Genomic DNA, 25,001 nt, shown 5'->3' with positions numbered 1-25,001 from the left:
TGGATAAAAGTTTGTCTCTTTTTTTAGTAAGAGGGCGCTATATAAAAATATTTAAAAAAAGTTTTTTAGGTGGGGGCGCGCGCGCGCCGCATGATGGAGATGGAAGGAGGAAATGAACGCATATTATAATTGAAGATGTTGCTGTTTAATTTCTACTTTCAAATTTCTGTTTTAAGTATTTTTGGTGTTATCGTTAGAAGCGAAGAAATTGAGTTAGGATTTATTCACTCGAATACAATCGTATCGACGAATCATGCCGTATACGACGGAACGTCAATTGCTGGGGCATTCGTGAAGGCTGTGAATGACATCAACCAAAATACTGATGTTTTACCGGGTGAGAATTCGCCGTCATGCCTACTGCAGTTCACATTGTCTAGGCCTAGCTAGCCAGCCTAGGCGAGGCATGATGCCTTATGCCTAATTAATACTAGCCTAGTTAAGTTAGGCCTATAGTAGCCCTAGTAATAGACCCATCCTCTAGTCTAGGGCCTAGTTAGACTTATTTTACATGTGTTTTCACTTTTATATATAGATAGGGCCTAGGCCTAGGCCTAGTCTAGATTTATAGGCCCATTTTAGTAGAGCATTGTTCATTAATTTAATTTTTTCCCCTGTTAAGATTTAAATTTAACTTGGGTTTGGCAAGACACCGCATGTGATGCAGCTTCTTCGTTGGCAGCTATTAGTTCAATGTGGGTAGACAATGTATTTGGCTTTGTTGGAACTGGTTGCAGCTGTGATTATGAAAGCCGTTTTTCAACTTCTATTGGTTTACCTATGATAGATTATGTAGGTACCTACAAATACAAATATGATAATATTTGATAAATATTATAATAACAATAAAAATAATATACCTAGTAATAGTATTCATTTAGTAGAAATTGGTTTCATAAACACACATTTTATTTTTAATTCTTAATCTATTCTAATAAAATGATATTTTGAGATGAATTTGTTTTAATTTGTTATTTGATATTGTACTTATTTTTTTATATTTCAGATTTATAGTAGGGCATATCCATAATGTGTAGCCTAGAAAAAAAACAAGCAAACAATTATTATTATTAACCTAACATAAACAATGTATCAAACAAGATATGCCCATGCCATAATTTTTCATGGATCTCAGTGTAGCCTTAATTGTATTTGATAATATTTTGTTATTGGAAATTATTTAATTGCAGTACTATTTTGAGTTTAGAGCCAGAAGAAATTATGATTTATTTGTTAACAGGCTTGTTATGTTGATATTGATGAAACTGAAGACGCAGACATGAAAACACCAGAGTTATTTCTTAGTGTACTGCCTAAACGAAAGTACATAAGCTATGCAATACTTGAGTTGATGAACAATTTCAACTGGCAAAAAGTAGGTCATACTATAATTATCAATTTGGTATTATATTAATATCTAATAATCAAGTGTTTATATTATATTTTCTTGAGATCCTACCTTTTCAGGTGCAAAACTAACTTTGTGCTTAGGTATTTTTTTAATGTGTAAAGGAACGGCAATTTTAAAAAGTTGATTTTAATAAAATATTTGTTCAGGTCAATTTATTTATTGAGTGGTTTGGATTAGTTTATGCTAGTATTAATTAAAATTTGGAATCCAAAATATTTGGGAACTGAATATATTAAATAAAAAACTCATTTGAATTTTCAATTTGTTTATAAATGTTAACTACCAGGGCCGATATTCTGAGTTTGGATTGTTTTAAATAACGTTTTCATAGTTTGCACATTTTCTCCCAACATTGGTGTGCAAACATGGTCAAAATGTTTCCCTTTGGTAATACAGTCTTAAAATGTCTTCACTGTTTCATCTGTCTTTTCACATGTAAATAAATTTGCAGAACTTTTCATTTTAAATCCAATATCTTATAGGTAACACTGGTGGCACGTAATGAATCCAAATTGTTAACACTATTATGGTTCACAAGAAATATTTTGTTTGAAAACCAAAAAAACGTCAACGATATTAAGATTTATTCAACTGAACCACACTCGCAAGGATGCGAAATGTACACAGATGTTGTTTTGAGTGAAGTTCGACAACATGTCTGCAGATTAAAGAACAACTTTAAACATCTGATACAGGAGACGTATCAAGGAACTAGAAGTAGGCTCCAATTTTAATATTTATAGAGTTCTGCGGCGCTGACGTCACAACGGTAGGTGGAGCTGCACGGTTGCTAGCCAACCAAAAAATGCGTTCAACCTGCCTGAGTGACTCTCAGGTCACCAATGGTTTGGAATAGGCTTATTGGAGTAGTCATTTTAAAACTTAATAATTTTCAATAAAAACAAACTAAAATTTCAAAATATCACTAAATACTTGTTTTTAATGATCTATTTATTCTTCAACTACAGTTTAAGTTAAAAAAAATCAAGCTAAGATACATAATTTAATAGAAATACAGATCTGTACAGTTTATCAACGTAGTAGCGTTGAACGCATTTTTTGGTTTGCTAGCAACCATGCAGCGGCCTCTATCGTGACGTCACACCGCAGAACTCTCTGAAATTATTATTTTGATAGATTTTTTTCTAATCTGTGTCTTGCCATCTTATTTGTTATAAATTGTTATGTCAAATGTGTTTAGTTTCTGCATTGTCAGAGTCATATAACATAAAGAATTTAGTCCCAAAATGATATAATAAATTCTATTTATAGAAACAATTGTTCATTAAGAATTATTCAATTTTCTGAGACATCAACTAAAAATACAGTACATACTTTAGAAAACTATAAGTCTTTTCATTAAAAAAAACAACAACAAATTGATTGAGAAGAAAACTTCATCTTTCAGCAACTTGCATTACATCAGTTCTTTTGTTGAAAACACGTCGCTATTTTCTTCATATTTTCAGATATAATAAAGACATTATGATAAGTATAACTTAAGGCAGGAAAGGCATATAATTTATGATACTTTGAGAATAAAATGTTTATGTCATCTAAGTTCTCATGGAAATGTCCTTATGGCAAATTGTCTACAGTAGACCCATGCATCAGATGCAACCTTTTTAAACAATGCTTGTTGTACAGAATACAAAATAAATATAGCTTGTCGTCATTTCCCTCATGCAATTAATTTAGTGAAACTAATTTTTTTGTTAACCTACTCTATTGATGCATTTCAGTATATGTATTTTTTGGTGAGCCGTGGGAACTACGACTTTTTGCATTGGCAGCGTTGTCAGTAGGAATCCTAAATACTGGGGATTATGTTATTATTGGATCGATTCTGGACTACAATGAACGCAGTGATGAAGATTTCCATCAAATATCTTGTAAATATATAAACTTACCATGTTTATCAGATTTAAATTTGTAAAATTCTGACAAAATTGTAGAAAGTTCAAGATTGAGAACACTTTAGCGTGTGAACGTTCGGCATTTATAGACCGCCAAGATTGTACTGATGGCTACGTTTAGATTCATGCCTAATGAAACAGTGGATACTGCACTATGATTTATTAGTTATACCGAGCATTCAGTACATAGTACATCGTAGAGCAAAACATGTTACATCAAATCAATCAATATTTTCCATCGAAATTTAAAAAAAATTAAATAAAACATTAATATATTGCTCTCAATGTACTGACCATACAGTAGACCTACAATAAAACAAAACCTCTTAATTGATTGGATGCAAAGGTCAACATTACATTTAATAATCGCAATACTCATATTTAAAAAGTGTATGTATTTATTGGAAATCACTTTATGTAGATTTTGGTGTAGAGGATGGAGAGGATGAGGCAGCTGAGGTAGCATTCCAATCAGTGTTGCTATTAACCCCTAGTATCGGTGCAAACCCTACTTATGATAGTTTTAAGGAAGAAGTTGTCAACATATCTCAAGCAGAGCCATTCAACTCACCCAGCGCCTCCTCGGTATGGTATATAAAAATAAAACTGTTTGCATGAGAATTGTTCTTAGTGTTCTTCCAATATAGACATCCGGCAAATTGTCTATCCAATTGACAAAATCTAGCCTCCAATTGCTCTTGTCTATGTTAATTGCTATAGACCTCCACTAGGCCTACTAGATAATTTTTTTTTATTTAATAATGTTTATTTTATGTGTAATTTTCTTATACCCATTTTTAATACCAGTTTGAACCAATTTATTCTGGCAATTTTTTCTGGTAAAACCTGCTTCTGGAGAACACTGGTGCTAATATAAGAAATAAATAAAGAGGTATGTATGAAAAATGTATGTATGTATGTATGTATGTAAAAAATGTTTGTAAATGAATGTTTTTGGTTGAACTGTTACAGAGAAGAACATGGTTTACATATGGCGCATTCTTGTATGATGCAGTTGTACTCTGGGCAAATATTCTGCATGAGATGGTAGTTGATGGAGAAGATATTAGAAATGTAACTGCTTTCGTCAACAAGATTAAAGGACGAGAAATCCAAAGTTTGTTTTTATTTGTTTTTTACCATAAAAAATAAGATAGTAAGTGTTAGGATTAGCAGAATAAGTCTGGAAATAGTATATGCAACTTAGTACAGGAGAAATAGAACGTCTTGTTATAAATAATAATACAAATCAGATGACTAGAATGAGCATTGTATTTTTACATTGTAAATATTCGTAGACCTACAGTAGATGGAAACTAGAGTGCTTGATGTCGAATAGAATAAAACCTTCAAACATGTCTGGCGCAAACAAGCCAATCCAATGTCAATTTGATGCCCTGCCTCTGCTCAGTCACGCAACCCCCTCCCCACCCTAAAAATTAACACAATAGCATATCCATAACAATAGTTACCAACGACTTGAATCTTTATCTTGATGTCCATTCTTCTTCTTTCATCTGTTGTTTTTTTTTTCAGGTATTAGTTCTGTGTCAATACAGTTTGATAGTGATAACGGCGATGCCTATGTTGCTTATGATGTCAGAGATATGAATCAGTTGCCATCAAATGGTGAGAATGGAATGCTAGCAGTAGCACAGATCAAACATAATAATACAAATAGAATATGGGTAAGAAAATATTTATAATGCTGTTTTCTTATTCCATTATTATTTTACTAAATCGGTCGCAGTATAGGGGACGTTCTAGCTGGCCTATAGAAGTTGAGAACTTCTTGCTTCTCTGAGACCTGTTTAGACTAAAGAAATCACATGTGTGATGTGATGTGATGCTCTGTGAGAAGGGGCTTTTACACATAATGTTCTATTTCCATTCTTTTGTGTAATGATTATTTATGTATGTTTATGATTTTGTGAATGGAAACAGAAAACCAGGGAAACAAACAAACATTATTATTGACATTTCTGAAAATCTAGATAACCTTTTGAAATTAAACTTAGACTACTGTATGACATCAACAAGTGTCTTTCTCAAAACCTTCAGGCCTACATTTAAATAATTGTTGAACTTCTGAATTTATTTTCACTTTTTTAACTTGTTATACTCAATTTATTCAATTTCAAAAAGCCTCACGAAATGGAGAGATACATTACATTTACAACAACAAAAAAGAATTTGTTTATATTGTAAGGCATTTCTTCTTGGTTCAATATCATAGGTTGGTATGTTTTTTAATCTGTTTTACTTGACAGCATCAATTATTTTGTATTTTTATTAATCACCTACTGTAGATGTACAAATCACTCTATGGTTTGCCTGATATTCATTGGCCTCATCGCAACAGCCCACCTGTAGATTACCCGACATGTGGATATTATGGTGAACTTTGTCAAGTTCCAAGTAAGTACAATTATGTTAACAATAATGTTTGTGAAAATATCTAAGAACTACTGTACTTCCTTCCTTCCATACAGAGAATCACAAACACTGTTTTTTATATTGTAGTTAAATACAACTGAGGAGGTTTTTTTTTGTTATTCTAATAAGCATTTTATTTTGTTGTAGATTATATGGCAGTAGTATGCATAGTGCCAATAATCATCATAATTATTTGTGTCAGTATATACAGGTAAATGTTAATTTAAAAACTAATAAACAGTAATTTCAATTTTCAAAGATTCCACATCATAACTTCATTATAAACTAATATTTATTTTGATCTCAAAATTCATTAGTAATATACAATTCAACTTGTTCACATCCTAACTATAATTTTGAAACAATAACATTATATAGTACTAGTAGTACTGCTACTGGTGGTGTAGCAGCTGCTGATGATACTGCTGCTGCTATATATTGCTACTTTTACTGCTGTTACTACTACTACTACTTGAAGTTGAATTTATTTTGTGTTTATCACTGGCTGTAACTTTTCTCATTTATCCTTAATACACATGCATTCTGAATGTTTATTTTATTGTATTCTATGCAGAAAAAGAAAGTATGAGGCAGATTTGGACAGTTTAGTTTGGAAAGTTGATTGGTCAGATGTGAAAGAAAGGCAAAGACATCAGAGTATGGCTGTATGTATATATATTCTAAAGATGTTATTTATAAAACTAAACAAATTGAAATATATGGAGATATATAAATAAATAGTTGCTGCATTGAGATGAAATCAAGTGAAACAACTCCTGCATCTTTTTAAAAAATAAACATGTATCAAAAATTATGAAGATGAAACGGATTAATCTTATATTCGATTTCACATGCTTTCATTTTCTTATACTGTAGATAAGGGTATGAACATTACATTTGTTGTATGTTGTTCCCATTGGTCCTCTCCACAATCTCAATGGTGTATTCCAATTGTTTCAACTGTAGGCCTACTCAACATCAATCGCCTTTCCTTCACTCTTTAACCTAATAGTTTCAGTCTTTTTTTTCTTATATTTTTGTATGTATATATTTGTTTTATTTTAGGCAATAAGTCAGATATCAATGTCAGGAAACTTGGACCAAATGCAACGTTATGCTACAGTAGTTGATTATAAGGTTTAATTTGATTTTTTACATTGATATATACTATAAGTAACCTCCGTTTGCAGACCCTACACCCATAACAGATTGAAAAACATGTTTGCTGTTCTCTAATATCTTACCAATCTATCAAACACCTGTAATCAATTGTAGTAACTTTTTTAATGTAAAAAGTTTTAAATTTTAAAAGTATTGCAGCATACTTATCGAACCAATCATCTCTACATTCAGTATTATTTTATTTTGCTACAAACACACTGAAATATTTTCCAATTGTTGTGGTTGAAATACTTAATTATTTTAGAATGTAATCTGGAAAGAAAGTTCTTTAATATAATTGAAGGGTGTTGTGCACTGAATTTGCGCCCGGAAAAAAATGCACTGAAAGGATTAGTGTTATCCGAAAGCTCTGCAATTTCTTTCGCTCTGTTTTTTTTTATTGCTTTCTGCTTATTTGCATCTCCATTGAGATTAAGACACTGACACTCACAGCATTTGTTACGTTTTCAGTCATTTTTCAGTACTTTTGATTTATTATTATTTTAGGATACATTGTGTGCTGTTAAACATCTCAACAAGAGTAATATTCAGTTGACAAGATCAATAAGAAAAGAGCTTAAAATAGTAAGATACTTCTCACAGTACAGGTTAAAAAAGTATTTATCATTATTTTAACATTGCCTTTTGCAATTTGCTGTATTTTTCTTTGTTGTTTTATTTTCTAAATTATGCCAAGCAAAACGAATTTTCATTTAAAAGTGGACCAATAAAATGTCTTGAATCTTGAATCTTATCTTCATTTATGGCACAAGATATTATGTTGGAAGCACAATGCACAATATTAACCATTTGATCTTTTAGGTGAGAGATATTCGACATGACAATCTTTGTCCATTTATTGGTGCGTGTGTTGATAGTCCCAATATGGCTATTTTAATGAAATATGCTGCTAAAGGAAGTCTCCAGGTTAGATGACATGTTCTGAACTCACTGTAGGATCTGTGCAGTAGGACAAATATGCTAAGGATCCATAAGAAATTCTTATAGCATAAAATATTATTAAAACAGAAAATAATTTTTGTTTTAAATTTATTTAGTTACCTGCTTTAAGGGTCTTTCACACCTGTTCCGGCACGGTTCCGGTCCGGCGAATCGAACATAAATGTTTCGTTTTCACGACGCTCCACGCGGCTATGCGCCAATTGATATGCGCGTAGCCGCGTGAAAACGAAACATTGACGTTCGATTGGATTTTTCGGCGCCGGACCAGAACCGTGCCGGAACAGGTGTGAAAGACCCTTTAAACAGGAACTTTTCCCATACACAAAATGTTAAATAAAATTAAAGAAATATAGTATAGATATCTATCAATGTTTGTATAAATTTGTATAAATGTAGGCCTATCTAAAAAGTTAGGTCTTAATATAGATCACGTTCTACAAACTACTGTATGGGCTGTATACGTCATGTCTGAAGCCCAACCATTGTGGGGCTTAGGTAACTTTTACATTAGCTTCATTACATTGGTCCTGGGTGGGTCACTACTTGGTCTAAGGAAACGCGAAATAAAAAGTTTGCGGAATGCTGATACACACCTTTTCTTTATTACGATGTATTAAGGATATTCTGGAGGCGGAGGATATTAAGCTGGACAACATGTTTTTATCATCATTGCTTGCTGATCTAGTGAAAGGCATGATCTACCTACATAGTTCAGCAATTGATTCACACGGTAACCTAAAGTCTAGTAACTGTGTGGTGGACAATCGCTGGGTGTTGAGTATAACAGATTATGGCTTGCATGAACTCAAGAAAGGACAAGATGATTTGGATGATGATGATCTTTATATTAAGTCAAAGAGTAAGCCACTATTTACTTCCGTTGACTACATGGGTAATGTGAAAGGAATGTACACTATTTTCTCATATCTGCATAACAAATTTGAATATATAGTAGATGGACATCATTTTTCGAATAAGTTCAAAAGATCTTTTATTAATATTTCTTAGACTAAAAAAGAAAAGTTCTAAGTAGTTTAAATTAGGAATCTGTAGTTCTACCATGGCTCTCCGTAACAAAGGCATGGTTCCCATTTATGCAACACAAGATTTAATCGCACCATAAGTAATTGGGCCCATCACGACATGATGGATCGTCCAAACTGTTGCTGGTGATTGGTCAACTCATTTACATTGTACAGTAGCTATGATGTTGTGTTCAAGTGAGAACTAAGTTTATTAAGAAAATCTAAATGTGAACTACTTTAAGAATTGACTGGATTGAACTGCTTGTAATTTGATAATAAAAAATTATAGTCTTAATGAGGCTATAGGCATATATTATTATAACAAATAACCTACAGTTACATTTTAATGTTATTATCTATATTCTAATAACAATTAGTAAACCACAAATATAATACTCTTATGTTATTATAGATCTGTTTTGGAGGGCTCCTGAACACCTAAAAGAAGGGGAGTCAATGCCACTAGCAGGATCATGCAGTGGTGATGTATATTCTTTTGCTATAATATTAAATGAGATATACAGTAGAGCAGAACCATATCATTTAAATGAAGAGGAACCAGAAGGTGAGAAACACTAATAAATGAATTATAAAATAAAACAATTAGTAAATAACAAAGTTGTCTTTTGATGTTAGCATACTGTATAAATTTTATCATTTATTCAGTATGATAGTGTCCCAAAATTACCTTATTTAAACATATTTTATAAGTTTGAAATACACAAAAACAGTTGCAAGTTTAAATAACATTCATATTCACATTCATTAGACATTCATTCTATCATTTGCCCCGGCAGCTTTTTGAATCATTTGAGAAAATTAATGTTCATATTTAAATTTATAACTCATAAATTAGTCTTATCATTATGTGCATACCATCATAGAGATTGTAATTTGTCTGTGTATTTTGACATTTATGACATACACATGGCCCCAAAGGAGGCCAGTCTTTGTTTGAGTTATTGGACCACCCCACCCTGTTCAAATAATTCTTGTGAATGATAACAATTATAGACCAATAGTTCTAGAATCTTGTAATTCATTCTAATTATAATGTTGTTCTTAGTCATCATATCACGTGTGGAAACAGGCTTATGCCCAGCTTACAGACCAGATATTAGTGACATAATTGAACATGCTCCTCCATGTGTTATCACATGTATGCGCAAATGTTGGAGAGAGATTCCAGAGGAAAGACCAACCTTTCTAGAAGTAAAGAAAATGATTGCACCACTTCAGGATGGATTGTAAGTGAGAATAATTTTATGCCAGAGTACTCTTTGTATATCACATAAGTGAGTTAAGTAAGTTCTTATTAAAGTTTTGCAAAGATTAGCTGTAAAACTGAATAAAGCATACATTTTAAAATTAAATACTGTAACTAGACCTAGTCTTTGTTTAATTTGTTCAATACATGAACTTTCATCAATGTTCTTTCATCAATGCTCTTTCATTCAAAACATGAACTTTCATCAATGTTCTTTCATGTTCAATACATGAATTTCCATCAATGTCTTTTCAATACTACTTTTATCCAATACATGAACTCTCATCAATGTTCTTTCATTCAATACATGAACTTTCATCAGTGTTCTTTCATCATTGTGTTCAATTCATGAATTTTCATCTTCTTTCATTCAATACATGAACTTTCATTAATGTTCTTTCATCAATGCTCTTTCATTCAAAAACATGAACTTTCATCAATGTTCTTTCGTGTTCAATTCATGAACTTTCATCAATGTTCTTTCATTCAATACATGAACTTTCATCAATGTTCTTTCATTCAATACATTAACTTTCATCAATGTTCTTTCATCGTTGTGTTCAATGCATGAACTTTCATCAATGTTCTTTCATTCAATACATGAACTTTCATCAAAGTTCTTTTAATTTCTTTTTTTTTTAGTTCAATACATGAACTTCCATTCCATTCCATACATGAATAGTAGTCAAACGTATACTAATGGCTCATTTATGATATTTCAGAAAACCAAATATTCTTGATAACATGATCGCTGTGATGGAACTCTACACAAAGAATTTAGAAGAACTTGTAGATGAAAGGACAAGTGAACTACAAAAGGAAAAACGAAAGACAGATCTTCTCTTACACAGAATGTTGCCACCGTAAGTTTAGTAATCATTATTAAGTGATAAATGAGGAGACAACCTCTTCATGAATTTACTGATGAATGATTTGCAGTTGATAGATGGGAAGTGAATGCTTCTAAATATATTTCTAATATTCAGTATAAATATTCAAAGAAAAATAAAATAATTAGCATAATACAAAAATTAACATATATCTGGCTTGTTCATTATATTATTCTGTATTCTGCTATTTATCTAAGGAGTAAACTTTGATTTTAACAAAGCAAACAAAAATTACCATACAGTATTTATGTTTGCCACAATTTTAATAAGTAACTCAAATACAATCTGTTAGGCTCCACAGCCAACACCATAAGGATTCAAAACAAATTATAGAATTGAAGTAGAAAATTGTTTCATCATACTTACAAAATTGCTTTGAAACAGTGCGTTTGAAACACGTCTTCAAGCGAGATTCTAAAAATGTTGACAATGATTTACAGGTCAATAGCAGCCCAGCTGATTAAAGGAATCTCTGTCCTTCCAGAAGCATTTGAGCAGGTTACCATTTTCTTTTCCGATATTGTTGGCTTCACAGCTTTGTCGGCGGCCAGCACACCAATACAGGTAACTTTGTTTATTTCATTCATTTCATCTTTGATTTTGCAAAAAATAATACAGAGTACAAAATTCTCCATAGCTCAAGAATAAATTAGTGTCTACATTATTATAAATATAATGGAAAAAATATATATATATAAATATATAAAAAAAACCTACGCCACATATCACATGGTTAATACAATAGCTAATTCATCCATCTACCAAATAGATTGGATGATGGATGAGCAAAATCATAAATGCATTTCGTGACCATGTGTCCTCCCCAACCTGCACAACATGCCATACACCACCTTACGCTGTAGTTCGTAGAATGAGCAAATGTGGTTTTATGTAGGCCTAATAATAGTTTTACCAAAAAAAAAAAAAAATTGTGATCTTTCAAAAGGGAAAGAATCAAACTTAAATAAAGAGTTCGGTCCCAATCCACAGCTGACCACCAAACTGTCAAAATAAGGTCTTTTAAGGCCTTTGTTGTTGCTACAAGTACAACTGTACAATCATACACATTGATAGTGGGATTTTACAAAACTGTATTGTATTTGTGTTTAAGAAGGTAGAAATACATATACGGTATATAACCTTTAAAAGCTATTGGCTTCATGTGCAAAACAGAGAAAACCTATCAATTTATCATGCAGTGGCAGGCGTTATCCTGGGCCATAATGGCATCTGATTGGTTCTCATGAATATAATTATTAGCTTTTCACATGGTAAGATCAAACACTATATTTAGTCACACAGGTGTTTCACCCTCCCTGATGCCTGGTGTTCCAAAGAAAGTCAATCAGGATGGTGTACTGTACCATTTTAACAGTTGTCCTTTCTGCTTAAGCATAATGTTTTGTAGTTAAGAATAGCTAGTTTAGATATTAATTCTGGTGCCTGTAACATCAGTCATTGTTGTATCTCATTACTCTTGGGTTTGAATACATATTTTACTTTTTACACTTTATTTTGTTATCATCATTATCATCTTGGCCCTCGTCATAACTACCTTTAAACTAACTTTATTGTCAACTAATCTGATAATGCTCTGCAGGTTGTGAACATGCTAAACGATCTCTATACATGCTTTGATGCAATCATTGCCAACTATGATGTTTACAAAGTCGAAACTATTGGTGATGCATACATGCTGGCATCTGGTCTTCCTGTACGCAATGGTAACCGTCACGCAGGGCAAATTGCATCAACAGCGTGGCAACTGCTGCAATCAATATCAACATTTCGTGTCCAGCATCGACCTGATGAAGTATTGAAGCTCCGTATAGGAATACACTCTGGTACTATTATATTTTGTATTCATTTGTTTGTTCTACAATCTTTAAAGAGTGCAATCTAAATCCAATTTATTCTCTGTAATTTTATATTATTGATCTTTTGTTGTGATGGCTGATATTTAGCTATTGAGTCTAAAAGTCATTCTGAGCATGCTAAATATGTTCCTGAGCTTGCTCAGAATTAATTTTGACTAGACATCCCCCGAGAGAGCCCTTTAGTTTATATATACTTTCAGGACCGTAGAACTGGGTATGTGGTTGAACTATGCCAATAAAGATCAAATAATATATGCTATAATACACATATACTTGTAGGAGGTGGCAGGATATATACATTACACAGTCTAAAAAAACCATATTTTGATTATAATATCTATATACTATAGTCTTGACAACAATATATAATTCTATACTCTGCTGGAATTAGAGTTACAGAATATGTTTGCAATATAGTGCTAAAGTATTTGAAATTCTAAAGTAAACAGTATGTTTAAACATTAGCGTCAATGCAAAAGCCTAATAATCTATAATGAGTGAGCTGGATTGTAAGTGATTTATATGCAAGGTAATATTAATAGTTTATTGTTATGATATTGATTATGTTAAGACTTCAGTCATACAGTATATAATCTTGAAGGCTCTTTCAAAAAATAAACCAATATATATTCGTACAATTCACTCGGGTCATTACCCCTGTCTAGCATACATCAGTAATTTGTGCGGCTGTCATCAAATAAAGCATCTTTTTCTCTATGACATGATGCATTAGCGATATACATGTATGTTTAATAATGCGCATTCACACATCTATAAATAAGTTTATGTTGGTACTCAGTATGCTTCAAATTCATTATGTGGGAGAAAAGAAAATCAATATTCAAGGAATTAAAATTAGTAGCCAACATATTGAAAACTGTGTATTCATCTGGGTTTATAGGCAACTCACGTCTGAGGCCAACAATATCACCTTACTTGTTCTATAGACGGTGCATTTCAGAGCAGTACAAATCAATATTATAAAACCATTATTATAATATATAGCAGTACAATAATTTAATTACAACTCTGTTTGTTGTAAAGCAACAGGGCTTTTTACATAGATATTTATTATTTAACAAAACCAGAGAATTTGAGAAAGGGATTTAGGTGTGATTAAATACAGAATATTTGGGGTATAGGTTACTATTTATATTATTTCTTAGGCCTACTGGTTTTATTAAAACCTGTATTCATAGTTTCTATCTAAAAATAACCCATAACAAGGGCATGATGTTTGAGCCACACAATTCAACATGTTTTTTTGTCATATCTTTGTAAACTATTGTACTTACTGCAAAAGATACTAGGGGGTGTAATTGTTAAGATGGAATTAACAATGGATTTATGAATGTAGAATATGAATGTAGAAGGTGAGATTATACCAAGCGAGCGAGTGCGGTTAAGACAGTGGAACCGTAGTACCTTGCCATATTAACATCGGCAAGGGTTCAAGCCTCACTCGCTCCATGGTTCTGGTGGTAGAATGAGTCTTCTCGGATAAGGACTATAAACCGTAGGTCCAGTACACATCTGACTCGTGCACTTTAAAGAACCTAGTACATCTTTCGAGATGAGTAGGGGGTTACCCCGGTGTACTAGTATGCGCACAGCCATTGTCACACTTATCAAGAGGGCCCCTTGATTGTCAGCATACGCTGTTTAGGGTCACCCTCTATACAGTAAATAAGGTGAAATAAAAAATAAATAAAAAACAAACCATGGAATTGGTTATATTATACAGTAATCGGTTATCAATTCTCTATAGATCTATTCTAGACTTTATTGTCTGAATTTTAATCATTGTTCATCACTTTTCTTTAGGCCCCTGCGTTGCAGGTGTTGTGGGTTTAACAATGCCAAGATACTGCCTGTTTGGGGATACTATCAACACTGCCTCGAGGATGGAATCAAACAGCCTAGGTAATACTAATAGATACTGTAGTACAGTGGTCTGGGACTACTTATGACAATTGGCCACTATGTATGGGTTTTTTGTTAAACTGAAGTATGACGTGACCAATACAACGAGAAATGTTTCTACGATAAACGCCAATTTGTCAGTAGAAAAATGAGTTTCTATGGTATTATAAATTATGAATTGAGTGGATAAGTTGAAGAGAATGTGTGTTCATAAAAGGACACACAGATTTTTACTTGTACTAGAAAATACAATACAATTGATCACAAAGATTCTCCTACTGTGCTTATATTTGTATGCAGCTCTAAAGATACATGTCAGTTCAGAGACGAAGGAAATCTTGGACGATTTGGGAGGTTATCAGTTAGAACAGAGAGGTCTAGTTGCAATGAAGGCAAGTCCATTCTTTTCATTTTGTATAACTACTACTAATTACTCATACCATGTTTCTAAACTTTGAACCAGGAAAAGTTACCTTTTTTCTACTGTATTGTATTTTAATTTTGTTTTGACTGAACGACTTCCACCAGGAAGAATTCAGTTTTGAACAGAGTTGACTATTTAACCTTTTCAATTCAATTAATTCAACTTTATTTCAGACAAACTGTCCATATGAAACATAAATACAATAAAAAATAATACAAAGCATTATGTGACAACGGTCATGGAGAGAGGACTAATAATTATTTGTTGACATATAGTGCCTCTTAAATTACATGTGGATTATGTTTTGGGATTTATTGGATGTAGACTGTAGACATTATTATATTATTGATTACTATAGTTTACAAAAACAACACATTATTATGGCTATACTGATACTAGTAACACACGTAAAAGTATACATGAGATTATATATACAAAAGTTCTGTCCATTGTCTATGCAACTTTGAATCTTTTAGAATACGAGAAAAAACACATGTAATTAAAGTATTACAGCTTTTTTCAATTTTTGTTTTGAAACAAAAAATTTTATTATTCATTCAGTATCCACTGAGCTAGTGTTTATTGATTAGTGTATTATATTAATATATTAATACAAGATTATAGTGTCAAACATAGGGTTGATTTATAACAATATTGCCCTGTCTATATTTTCTTTTGGTTCTTAATGTAGGGAAAGGGTAATGTAATGACATACTGGTTAGTTGGACAAGATCCTAAATACATGGTACATTTGATGTCCGATGACGAAAGTGATTGACATCTGACTCAACTAAATAACAGAAACAATGGAAACGTGAATCGGCTTCAATAAACATATTTAATGCTATGCTTTAAGAATAAGACAATGAGACAGAACACAAATAATAGTACTTTTATAGAAAAAAACCATAGTTCATGGAGAGGACAACAGTTGATCCATGAATGCAATATTAATGTTAACATGGTAAAACACTATTATATTTTTCACCAGGAAACATCACTTTAAGATGCTTGGAAATCTGTTACCGTTATACTGGTATTTTTCTACTGTATGGTGAATGTTTTAATCCATGGTTGTATTTGCCTTATGGGGTCACAAAATGGACATCAGTTTTGTAAAAAGTACAAGGAAACTCTATACCCATCAGCTGTTTTGAGCAATCTATATCACTGTCTACACTATCAAACTAGTTTGATAAAAGAAAGTGTGATGTGCCCAAATATGGTAGTGATACCTGTATGACATCATCATGTCCATACAGTATATGGGCACATCACATTTGATTTGTGTAGACAGAGCTTATTAGGTTAATATGTGATATGCCCTTTTTTTTACTGAGTGGAGGAGCTTGCGAGTTATTAAATGAATTCTAAAAATGAAGCAATTAAATACATAAACTCCTGGAATTTATATTAAGGGCCACATTCTGACAATTTTGCAGTTTAATTAAAGATGTATTGTCCCTTGAAACACAAAAAAATGAAGGTCAAAATATTCTAAATTTAAATTGGCCATATCAAAGTAATATTAAAGTTATTCACTTTAAGTCGAAAATTTGAGTCAAAACAACAATTTTACGTAATTAAAAGCTAAATTAATTAATTACATTTCGTCTGGAAAATCGTCGCGAGTGAAAGTAAACAAAGATTTCAAACCACGAGTATACATTATGCATGATGCTAATTAGGATTGTTTACAACTCTTCACGGTTGAGAAGGTGTTTTCACACAGATCGCGAGGAAGTTTTATGAGTATGCATACAGAGTAGCCAAATAAGCGCGTTGCATTATGAGGTATGTTTTGATTGAAAACTTTGACTGGAAGTCAAAGTTATTTTTTGAACCAAAAAACGTCTGTATTTCAGTTAAATGATTTTTTTTTCGACTAATTTTTGGTGAAAGTTAATAACTATTATGATACTTCAAAATGAGCCACTTTTTTTCGAAATCTTTAATTTTTTATTTTTTTGGAATTTGACAAAGGGACAATACATCTTTAATATTGCTTTTCTGCATAACAAAATAAAAATAAATACAAATATATACATATTATATATAAATAATATACGGTACCTGAAGAAATATGATGGTAAATGCAATATGTTTTTTAAAGGTTTTTGATTTAAATTAAGTACAGCTAGGAAACATTACAACCTTGGAGGACTACCATTGATTTGTAATTTTGAGTGAAGACCAATATTTATACAAAATAATATGCTTTTTTAAATAGATATTGAGTTCAAATAAATGAATAAGTACAGCACGTCTAGGCACTGGATACAACGTTAAAATGTAAAATAATTTTGACACTTAATTCTATTCTACTGTACAGAGTTAAATACATTTTCTATGCAATCCTATTGTTGTTTAATACTTACATGTATATTTAACTTAAATTTACATCTACAAATTGACAATTAAAATGTTTTTGAATAAAAATGGAAGAAAAGTTGAATAAAGGTTAAAACTTATTAATAATTATTTGCCATGATTTCAAATGTGCTGATAATTACTGTATCTTCTTGATATTAAATAAAGGGTACAAAAATAATATATGATATTTGTATTATTGCTTGCAGCATACACTCTGTACAGAATTACACATACTAAAGAGATATATATATTTGAGCAGCACTGTACTCATAATAGTATTCGGAATTTAATTCAACATTAAACCTCATAACTTTCACATCCCTTTATAAAATCACCACCCATTTAATAAGTACATACTGCATGCCCTCCCCAAACAGCAGCAACAATGGGAAATAATAAAATAGTATATTTTTTATTCTTTTTGATTTCAAACTTAAATGGATAAATTGTTATACAGTATATGCAGTTTGCAAAAAAATGTATACTTCTATGTGTACTTCTTTGTACCATTATTATAGTCTTGTTTCTGGTGCCTTTGTATCATTGATGTACATACCAATCTCCCAATATAAGTACCTTCGACCTTTAGCAGAGAATAAGTTTCCTTCATCTACAGATTTTTCCGCAGCTTTCTTCTCAATGCTTGACTCATCGAGTCTAGAGTTGCTACCCTCTTGGCTTGCCCTTTCAATGTCATTCTCGTTAGAATGTTCCGATTCAGACTTTAATACTTGGCCGCAATCTGGTTCATCCTCCTCCACTTCTGCCCCCTTTCCACACATCCTAATACTCTGGTTTGGATGTAGACATCGATAGTAAAAAAGCATCACAACAATGCCAAAGAAAAACCCACCCCAAACAAATATCAATGCTGGCAGACCATACATTAATTTTTTACCGCCATTGTAGTACCACAAAGCAAACATTATTGAATTTTCTATAAACATAATAATATAAAAAGATAACATTCTAAATCTGGTTTGGCCCTCTTTCATGTTAAAGTAAGAGAATAAATATATTATACCTATAACAGTATCAAACAAAATTTCCTCGAATCGAGTTGGACAGAAATCCGTCTTCTGGTGTATAAGCCACACTGTCATGTAAACCCAATGTACGCCAACTACGATAAACACGCCCCATCCGTATTCAGATGCAAATAAACCGAGTGAGATTACACGAGATGCCACGACAAATAACCTCCATATGATACGTACTGTCAATGCAATGTATCCCACGTTTTGTTTGTCACTTCGGGCTTCACGTAGAGCTTTGTGATACGCTTCTAAAGCCCATGCTAAAGAAGCTAATGATACACATGCTGATGTAGCTGCAAATGAAAGTATATAATTATAAATAAATAATGTTTTTGTTTTTATTTACATTAATTCAAAACATTTTATATATAAATAGATGATTTTTGAAAATATTGCTTCAGAAACGCATTTCAGAAATGAAAACAATGCTGATGAATGCATGCAGTTAAATATACACGTAAATATAATGTAATATATTAGCATGCCCAAGTACAGTAAATGCAGAAAGTGAGTTAAATTGTAACACTAACAGTAAGTGTACACCTTTGCCTCTGGAATAGGCTCTGTCCAATAGAAGACAAACCCTTATATGAATTGCTGTTTATGGAACACAAGATGTTTACTGATTGTAGGGTTTTTTTTGCCACATACTGTAGTACTGTAGTTGACATTGACAATGACAGTAACAAGTCCCTACATTATCAGGGTCTGGAATTTGACAATATCGATTCCTATATTTAAGGACATACCATAATCTTATATTGATGTTGCAAAAGCTAAATTTATTGTAACACCAGTAATAGATACAGTAGTGTATTTAGCTTAACTAATAATTAATTTGATATAAAATGACAAATAGTGGGTTAATGTACTGTAAACATGATTTGATGATGGAGTCATACATTGATGAATCTTCTCATAGTCTACTCTGTTTAGACAGTTAACCTATCCTCCAATGTGTGATAAACCCAAAAAAAGAGAAGTCCTCAATGTCAGCCTTTATTATTACATGTATCAATAATTTGAAATGAACAGCAATGAAAATATTGTCAAATGGAAAGCTTCAAATGGAGAAAGAAATATAATTACCAAACAGATATAATGGCAAAGTTGCAAAATATTATTCTTGAATGTAATAAGTTATGTTGGATGTTCCCTTTAATTTACACTGTGAATAGAGACAGTGATTGCCAAGTGTGAACGTTTTAAAGTCGTAAATTAATTTATGGTCAGAGAATTGTTCAGTACATGCCATTGTTTTAATATACACGCATACCATTATCAATAATAATTATTATACAGTAAACGTTAACAAAAATTAAAAACTTAACGCATTAGGTATACACAGTTTCAACAATTACTACAGTACATTTAATGCAGCCTTCAACAAACACAAATTTGAATAACGACATTTAAAAACACTTGATCATCTGCCAGACAGCATAGAATTAATTACATCTTTGTTTTAAGGAACTTTACTATCATCATTACTGAATAGCCTCAGACAAGAAAGTCAGACAATTTCCTCTCAACATTAATTATTCAATGTGTTCTAAAGATGTGTTGAGGAGGCCTCGTGTTCAAGCATTAGATGAATCCTAAACGCGTAGTTAATGATCATACGGATCAATACAATTATCAAGTGAAGTGATAATGAATGCTTCATTACAACTACAATGTAATCATGGGTATTTTTTCGATAAATACTGTATAACACTGCAGCAGCTTAACAATACTACAATTAAACCCAACTAATAATACTGACATTTGTTAAGAATATGACATGGATTCTTCATTGTACAGTATGAGGGGATTATAACATTTTGAAAATAATTTAAGTACGCAATGAATGCTACAAAATAAGAGTTTCTTTAATAATTATAAAATAATAATTTCTACTGTAGCTAGAGTAGATTACTGGTCAAAATATACATCATAGGCTAATTTGACATTTTACTGTTACTTAGTATTAAAAATAATTTTTAAAGAATTTTAATAGTGTACACTTGTATAGTGTTTATGAATGTTAACCCTACCGCTTAAATTAAATTTGGGATTTTCGTTTTCTTTTCCCAATACTTTTGTGAAGCCTACGACATAGGCATTATGATCCACCCTATGAGTATAATTGATGCTTAGATACTGTAGCAACAACACACAAGAATAACGTTTTATAGGATCCGACATTAAAAACAATAAGTATATTTCTACATGCACAAAATCTTGATCTTTTGTTTAAGAATTGCAGTAATTCTGCAGTCTCATTGTCAATGTGAAACAATCCTTTTATATAAGTCTATTTTTAGATTTTATATCATGTCATTAAACAAATCAATGATAGCAGCAGAAAATAAGAATCGCTAACAGACTTTTCAATATGTAGAAACACCATTAGAAATCCAAATGTAATTGTAATTACAGATTCCTTTTAATTTCAACCATACTGTACATTATTGCGTTTTGTATTATTGTTTATTAAAGTAAAATAATTGTGACAGCGGCGGATCCAGAATTTTGAAATAGGGCGGGGAGAGGAGATGGGGCGGGGAGAGGAGATGGGGGCGGGGAAAGGAGATGGGGCGGGGAGAGGATATGGGGCTGGGAAAGGAGATGGGGCGGGGAGAGGATGGGGCGGGGAGAGGATGGGGCGGGGAGAGGATGGGGCGGGGAGAGGAGATGGGGTAGGGGTTCGTGCTAAGAATGGTGAAATTAAGTGCTGACCTAAATTATCTCTGCATTGTTAGCAGGGAGACTGGGAAGGCTGCCCATCACCCCCTGGATCAGCTATGACAAACGACTAAACAGTTGTATTATAATAATTTTGTGTATATTAATTTCAGCGAAATGTTTAATGTTTAATTTTGTTTTTCTTTTACTTATTGTCTCTCTTTGAAGAGAATGTGTGTTGAATTTACATGACATTCTCGTAATGACAAGTTTTGAAATTGTATTAAGAATATTTGTTTACTCACTTGTTAGCCAGCCTTGATCTTTGACTTTCACCATAATGTAAAGTTGGAGGACAAGTTGAGGTGCGGACTCTGTATATGCTTCAATTAATCGAAGCATTGTCACGTCACGATATTCATACACCATGTTACGATAATATTTCTGATTCAAACGGCTCTTAAAACCATAACGTAATGTTCGAATATACCTGCAATAAACAAATGGTTTGATAAATATACTAAAATCCTTAAATTTAGTTCTCACAAGATTGGACATTTAATTCCACAGGATTGGAATTAAATTAATACCCCTACCCAGTAGTAAGAAAGAAAAAAAATGGCGAAAAACATTTCAATCAATCAATATAGGTTTCTGGTTAATCTCGAGCTCACTCATCACATTATTTGAACACTCAACAATTTGGCTTAGCATAGTAAGTTTGGTTCCCACTCGGACGCACTGCTTGGACGTACTGTATACAACGCAATTAAAATGACCAAGCACCAGTGATGGATTATCCAATATGTCACTGATGGCTAATTTGCTGCATTATGTATCTTTATATTGTGTACTAGAGGTGTATGCTGCATTGTGTATCCTTAAATTGTGTATTAGAGGTGTATGCTGCATTATGTATCCTTCAATTGTGTACTAGAGGTGTATGCTGCATTGTGTATCCTTAAATTGTGTATTAGAGGTGTATGCTGCATTATGTATCCTTCAATTGTGTACTAGAGGTGTATGCTGCATTGTGTATCCTTAAATTGTGTATTAGAGGTGTATGCTGCATTATGTATCCTTAAATTGTGTACTAGAGGTGTATGCTGCATTATGTATCCTTCAATTGTGTACTAGAGGTGTATGCTGAATTGTGTATCCTTAAATTGTGTACTAGAGGTGTATGCTGCATTGTGTATCCTTAAATTGTGTACTAGAGGTGTATGCTGCATATGTACAGTATCCTTACATTATGTACTAGAGGTGTAAGTCAGTATGTCATTCATTCATTCATACACATTTATTAAGTTATTTGACAATAATAACAGGGGCCCGCACTAAAGCAATAGCTTGTCTCATGAGGGCCCCTACAAAAATTAATAAAAAGAAATACTGTCTAAAAGAGTAAACAATAAAATAAGTAAAAAAAAAAATATTGAACATAACAAGTAAAATTGTAAGTTGTTTAAATGGCTAACGGTTTACAGATTTTTTGAAAGTAATTATTTTAAAGTTTTATTTTAACAGGGAGATCGTTCCATAATTTAGGTCCAGCTATTGAAACAAAAAATTGATTTCTATCTAGTTAATCTTGTAAAGGGAACATATAAACGTGTCATTCTCAAATTATATAAAGGAATTACAGTTACTGTACCTATTGACAGCTCCAAGTTGAAGTACATGAGTAAGAAGCCAACTGGTCCATTCCCAGAGTTTACTAGCAAAGCTAGAATGACGGGCTTGCGTCTGTTCCGATGTCTGAACCGGAGTTTCTCGACTCCTCTGATCATCCGTAACAAACCAACGAAGACTTAAATATTGCAATGTTAATGATGGAAAAATTACAAAGAAAAACGTTAAACCACACCACCAATAGTGTTGTTCTCTCAGATATTTAAATCCTACTAAAACATCTGTTACGAGATCGGCTATATACGTCCACATACCCCCAAATATAAAGAGAGCATCAAATCTTGTGAATTTTAAGTTGTCCATATTTTTAACAATTTTAACCGGGGTTTTATGGTTATTGTCTGAGGAAGCGTTTCCATTGGATTGTGAAAAATTAGTCGCCATATTACAGTAGGTCTTGAGGTTTACCTGTAGAAATTGAAAGTAAATGTTTTATTAGAGTATTAGAAACTTTGGGAGAAATACAAAATGTCTTTTCTTGTGCTGGAGAAATTGCTACAGGCCTAGCCTATACACAAATGGGCATTTATTAAATCAATGCCATTTTTTTAGGTATGGCTTTAAAGGCTTTGTCATGTATTCAATGGTCATTTAGAAAGTCTCCAGTTGAAAATTTAACACATGGAATTCTTGATTACATACAGTACTCTACATAAATGTGCACCCCAATCTCTCGACTCGAGCTTAACCCAATGTAACATTCACCCACACTGCAGCCACAAGTCCAAAAAAACATAGGGGCCTAACATGGCCATGCATTATTACATATTTATTATGAAACTTTTTAAAAAAGGAGCAGACACGCACAGTCATGCGATTTACTCAGATTTGCCTCCTTTTTAGGCTAAACTTGGGCTTTAAGGAATTTAATTAATTAATAGTAAATACTTCCTGCTACTACTACTACTACTACTACTACTACTAGATAGTACACTAGAAGGTCTAGGCCTATGTTTAAGTAGGCCTAGGCCTAGTATTAGTAGTCTGTGCTAGGCCTAGCTAGTTAGGATGAATAGGCAGAACATTTATCACTTTACTTACCGACAGACTGGCTAGCCTAGATAGAGGCCTAGGCTAGGAGGCCTAGTTAGGCTAGGCTAGTCAAAGAAATTAAAATATAACGAAAATTAAAAGAAAGTTGTGTTCAATTGTTATAAAACCATGATGCATTCTTTCACATCATTTTTAAATTTTCAGCAGAAAGCACACTCCCCCTTTCTTTGCATGAATAACGTAGGCGAAGCCTAGCATAGGCCTACAAAAACAAAGGATTTTTCCTGAAGTGAACCCCCACAAAGAGGAAGGAGGAAGGCTCGATGATGATTGAAAGAGATCAAAATAATACTCAAGCGCCCTCAAGTTTCATGCTAGATCTTATTATAATAGTATATAAGATCTTTGCTTGAAAGATTAATACTTGTCTCCCTGAAAAAATAATTTGTACGTAAATATTTTTTATTCGATGCAAATTTTATTCACTTTGATTTGACCAAACATTGCATCGAATAAAAAATATTTACCTAAAAAACTGTTATTCAAAGCAAAAAATAGCCAAATTAGCTACCAGTCACTTATAAAAAAACAAAAAACGGTTAAATTCAACCAAAAACCAATTGGCTGGCAGCCAATTTGATCATTTCTGCTTTAAATTACAGTTTTTAAGGTACATTATATAAATTTATTTTCTTATCCAATTTTTGGTCAAAGTAATAACTATTATGGATCATTAAAATGGCATATTCAACAACAACAATTGAAAACATTATTTTTTTCAGGGGGAAAATGTTTCAGTTTAACAAAAAACGCATCGACTTCCAGTAAATTTGACTATGAATTTTGCTTTAAATTACAGTGTTTTTTCTAAGGTTTAAATATTTTTTTCTATCCAATTTGTTGTCAAAGTAAACTATTATGTGACATTAAAATGGCAAATTCAACA

General features: G+C 32.3%; 3 protein-coding genes across 3 annotated transcripts in view; 1 reads left to right on the top strand and 2 right to left on the bottom strand.

Annotated features, from left to right (window-relative positions):
- The window catches only part of LOC144845929 (DGAT1/2-independent enzyme synthesizing storage lipids-like), a 142,047-nt gene that overhangs the window by 104,954 nt on the left and 12,092 nt on the right, over positions 1 to 25,001 (bottom strand). The gene's annotated exons all lie outside the window — the stretch shown is intronic.
- LOC144845912 (speract receptor-like) lies at positions 112 to 16,120 on the top strand. Its single transcript, XM_078703422.1, has 23 exons — positions 112 to 337; positions 623 to 792; positions 1,241 to 1,375; positions 1,894 to 2,128; positions 3,154 to 3,303; positions 3,749 to 3,912; positions 4,300 to 4,444; positions 4,864 to 5,015; positions 5,637 to 5,745; positions 5,911 to 5,974; positions 6,338 to 6,428; positions 6,829 to 6,900; positions 7,432 to 7,509; positions 7,747 to 7,851; positions 8,506 to 8,746; positions 9,325 to 9,477; positions 9,979 to 10,159; positions 10,902 to 11,042; positions 11,510 to 11,633; positions 12,670 to 12,913; positions 14,771 to 14,869; positions 15,170 to 15,261; positions 15,985 to 16,120. The coding sequence occupies exons 1-23, from the start codon at positions 136 to 138 to the stop codon at positions 16,069 to 16,071; spliced, it is 3,234 nt and encodes a 1,077-aa protein (XP_078559548.1). The 5' UTR covers positions 112 to 135; the 3' UTR covers positions 16,072 to 16,120.
- LOC144845924 (XK-related protein 6-like) lies at positions 16,113 to 24,349 on the bottom strand. Its single transcript, XM_078703443.1, has 4 exons — positions 24,104 to 24,349; positions 23,025 to 23,470; positions 21,676 to 21,860; positions 16,113 to 18,996 (listed from the first exon to the last, which is right to left on the bottom strand). The coding sequence occupies exons 2-4, from the start codon at positions 23,444 to 23,446 to the stop codon at positions 18,179 to 18,181; spliced, it is 1,425 nt and encodes a 474-aa protein (XP_078559569.1). The 5' UTR covers positions 23,447 to 23,470; positions 24,104 to 24,349; the 3' UTR covers positions 16,113 to 18,178.

The sequence above is a fragment of the Antedon bifida genome, chromosome 6 (assembly GCF_963402885.1).
Source record: "Antedon bifida chromosome 6, ecAntBifi1.1, whole genome shotgun sequence".
NCBI lineage: Eukaryota > Metazoa > Echinodermata > Crinoidea > Comatulida > Antedonidae > Antedon > Antedon bifida.
Note: the sequence above shows the minus strand (reverse complement) of the source record. Positions and strands in the feature narration are given on the sequence as shown.

Bases quoted from the DNA above. Each gene is read 5' to 3' on its own strand.
- LOC144845912 (XM_078703422.1), top strand. From the start codon at position 136: ATGTTGCTGTTTAATTTCTACTTTCAAATTTCTGTTTTAAGTATTTTT. The intron at 11,634-12,669 runs GTAACTTTGTTT...AATGCTCTGCAG, and splicing joins CGGCCAGCACACCAATACAG to GTTGTGAACATGCTAAACGA. The intron at 14,870-15,169 runs GTAATACTAATA...ATTTGTATGCAG, and splicing joins GATGGAATCAAACAGCCTAG to CTCTAAAGATACATGTCAGT.
- LOC144845924 (XM_078703443.1), bottom strand. From the start codon at position 23,446: ATGGCGACTAATTTTTCACAATCCAATGGAAACGCTTCCTCAGACAAT. The intron at 21,861-23,024 runs GTACAGTAACTG...TGTTTATTGCAG, and splicing joins CAACTTGGAGCTGTCAATAG to GTATATTCGAACATTACGTT. The intron at 18,997-21,675 runs GTGAGTAAACAA...TTTCATTTGCAG, and splicing joins AGATCAAGGCTGGCTAACAA to CTACATCAGCATGTGTATCA.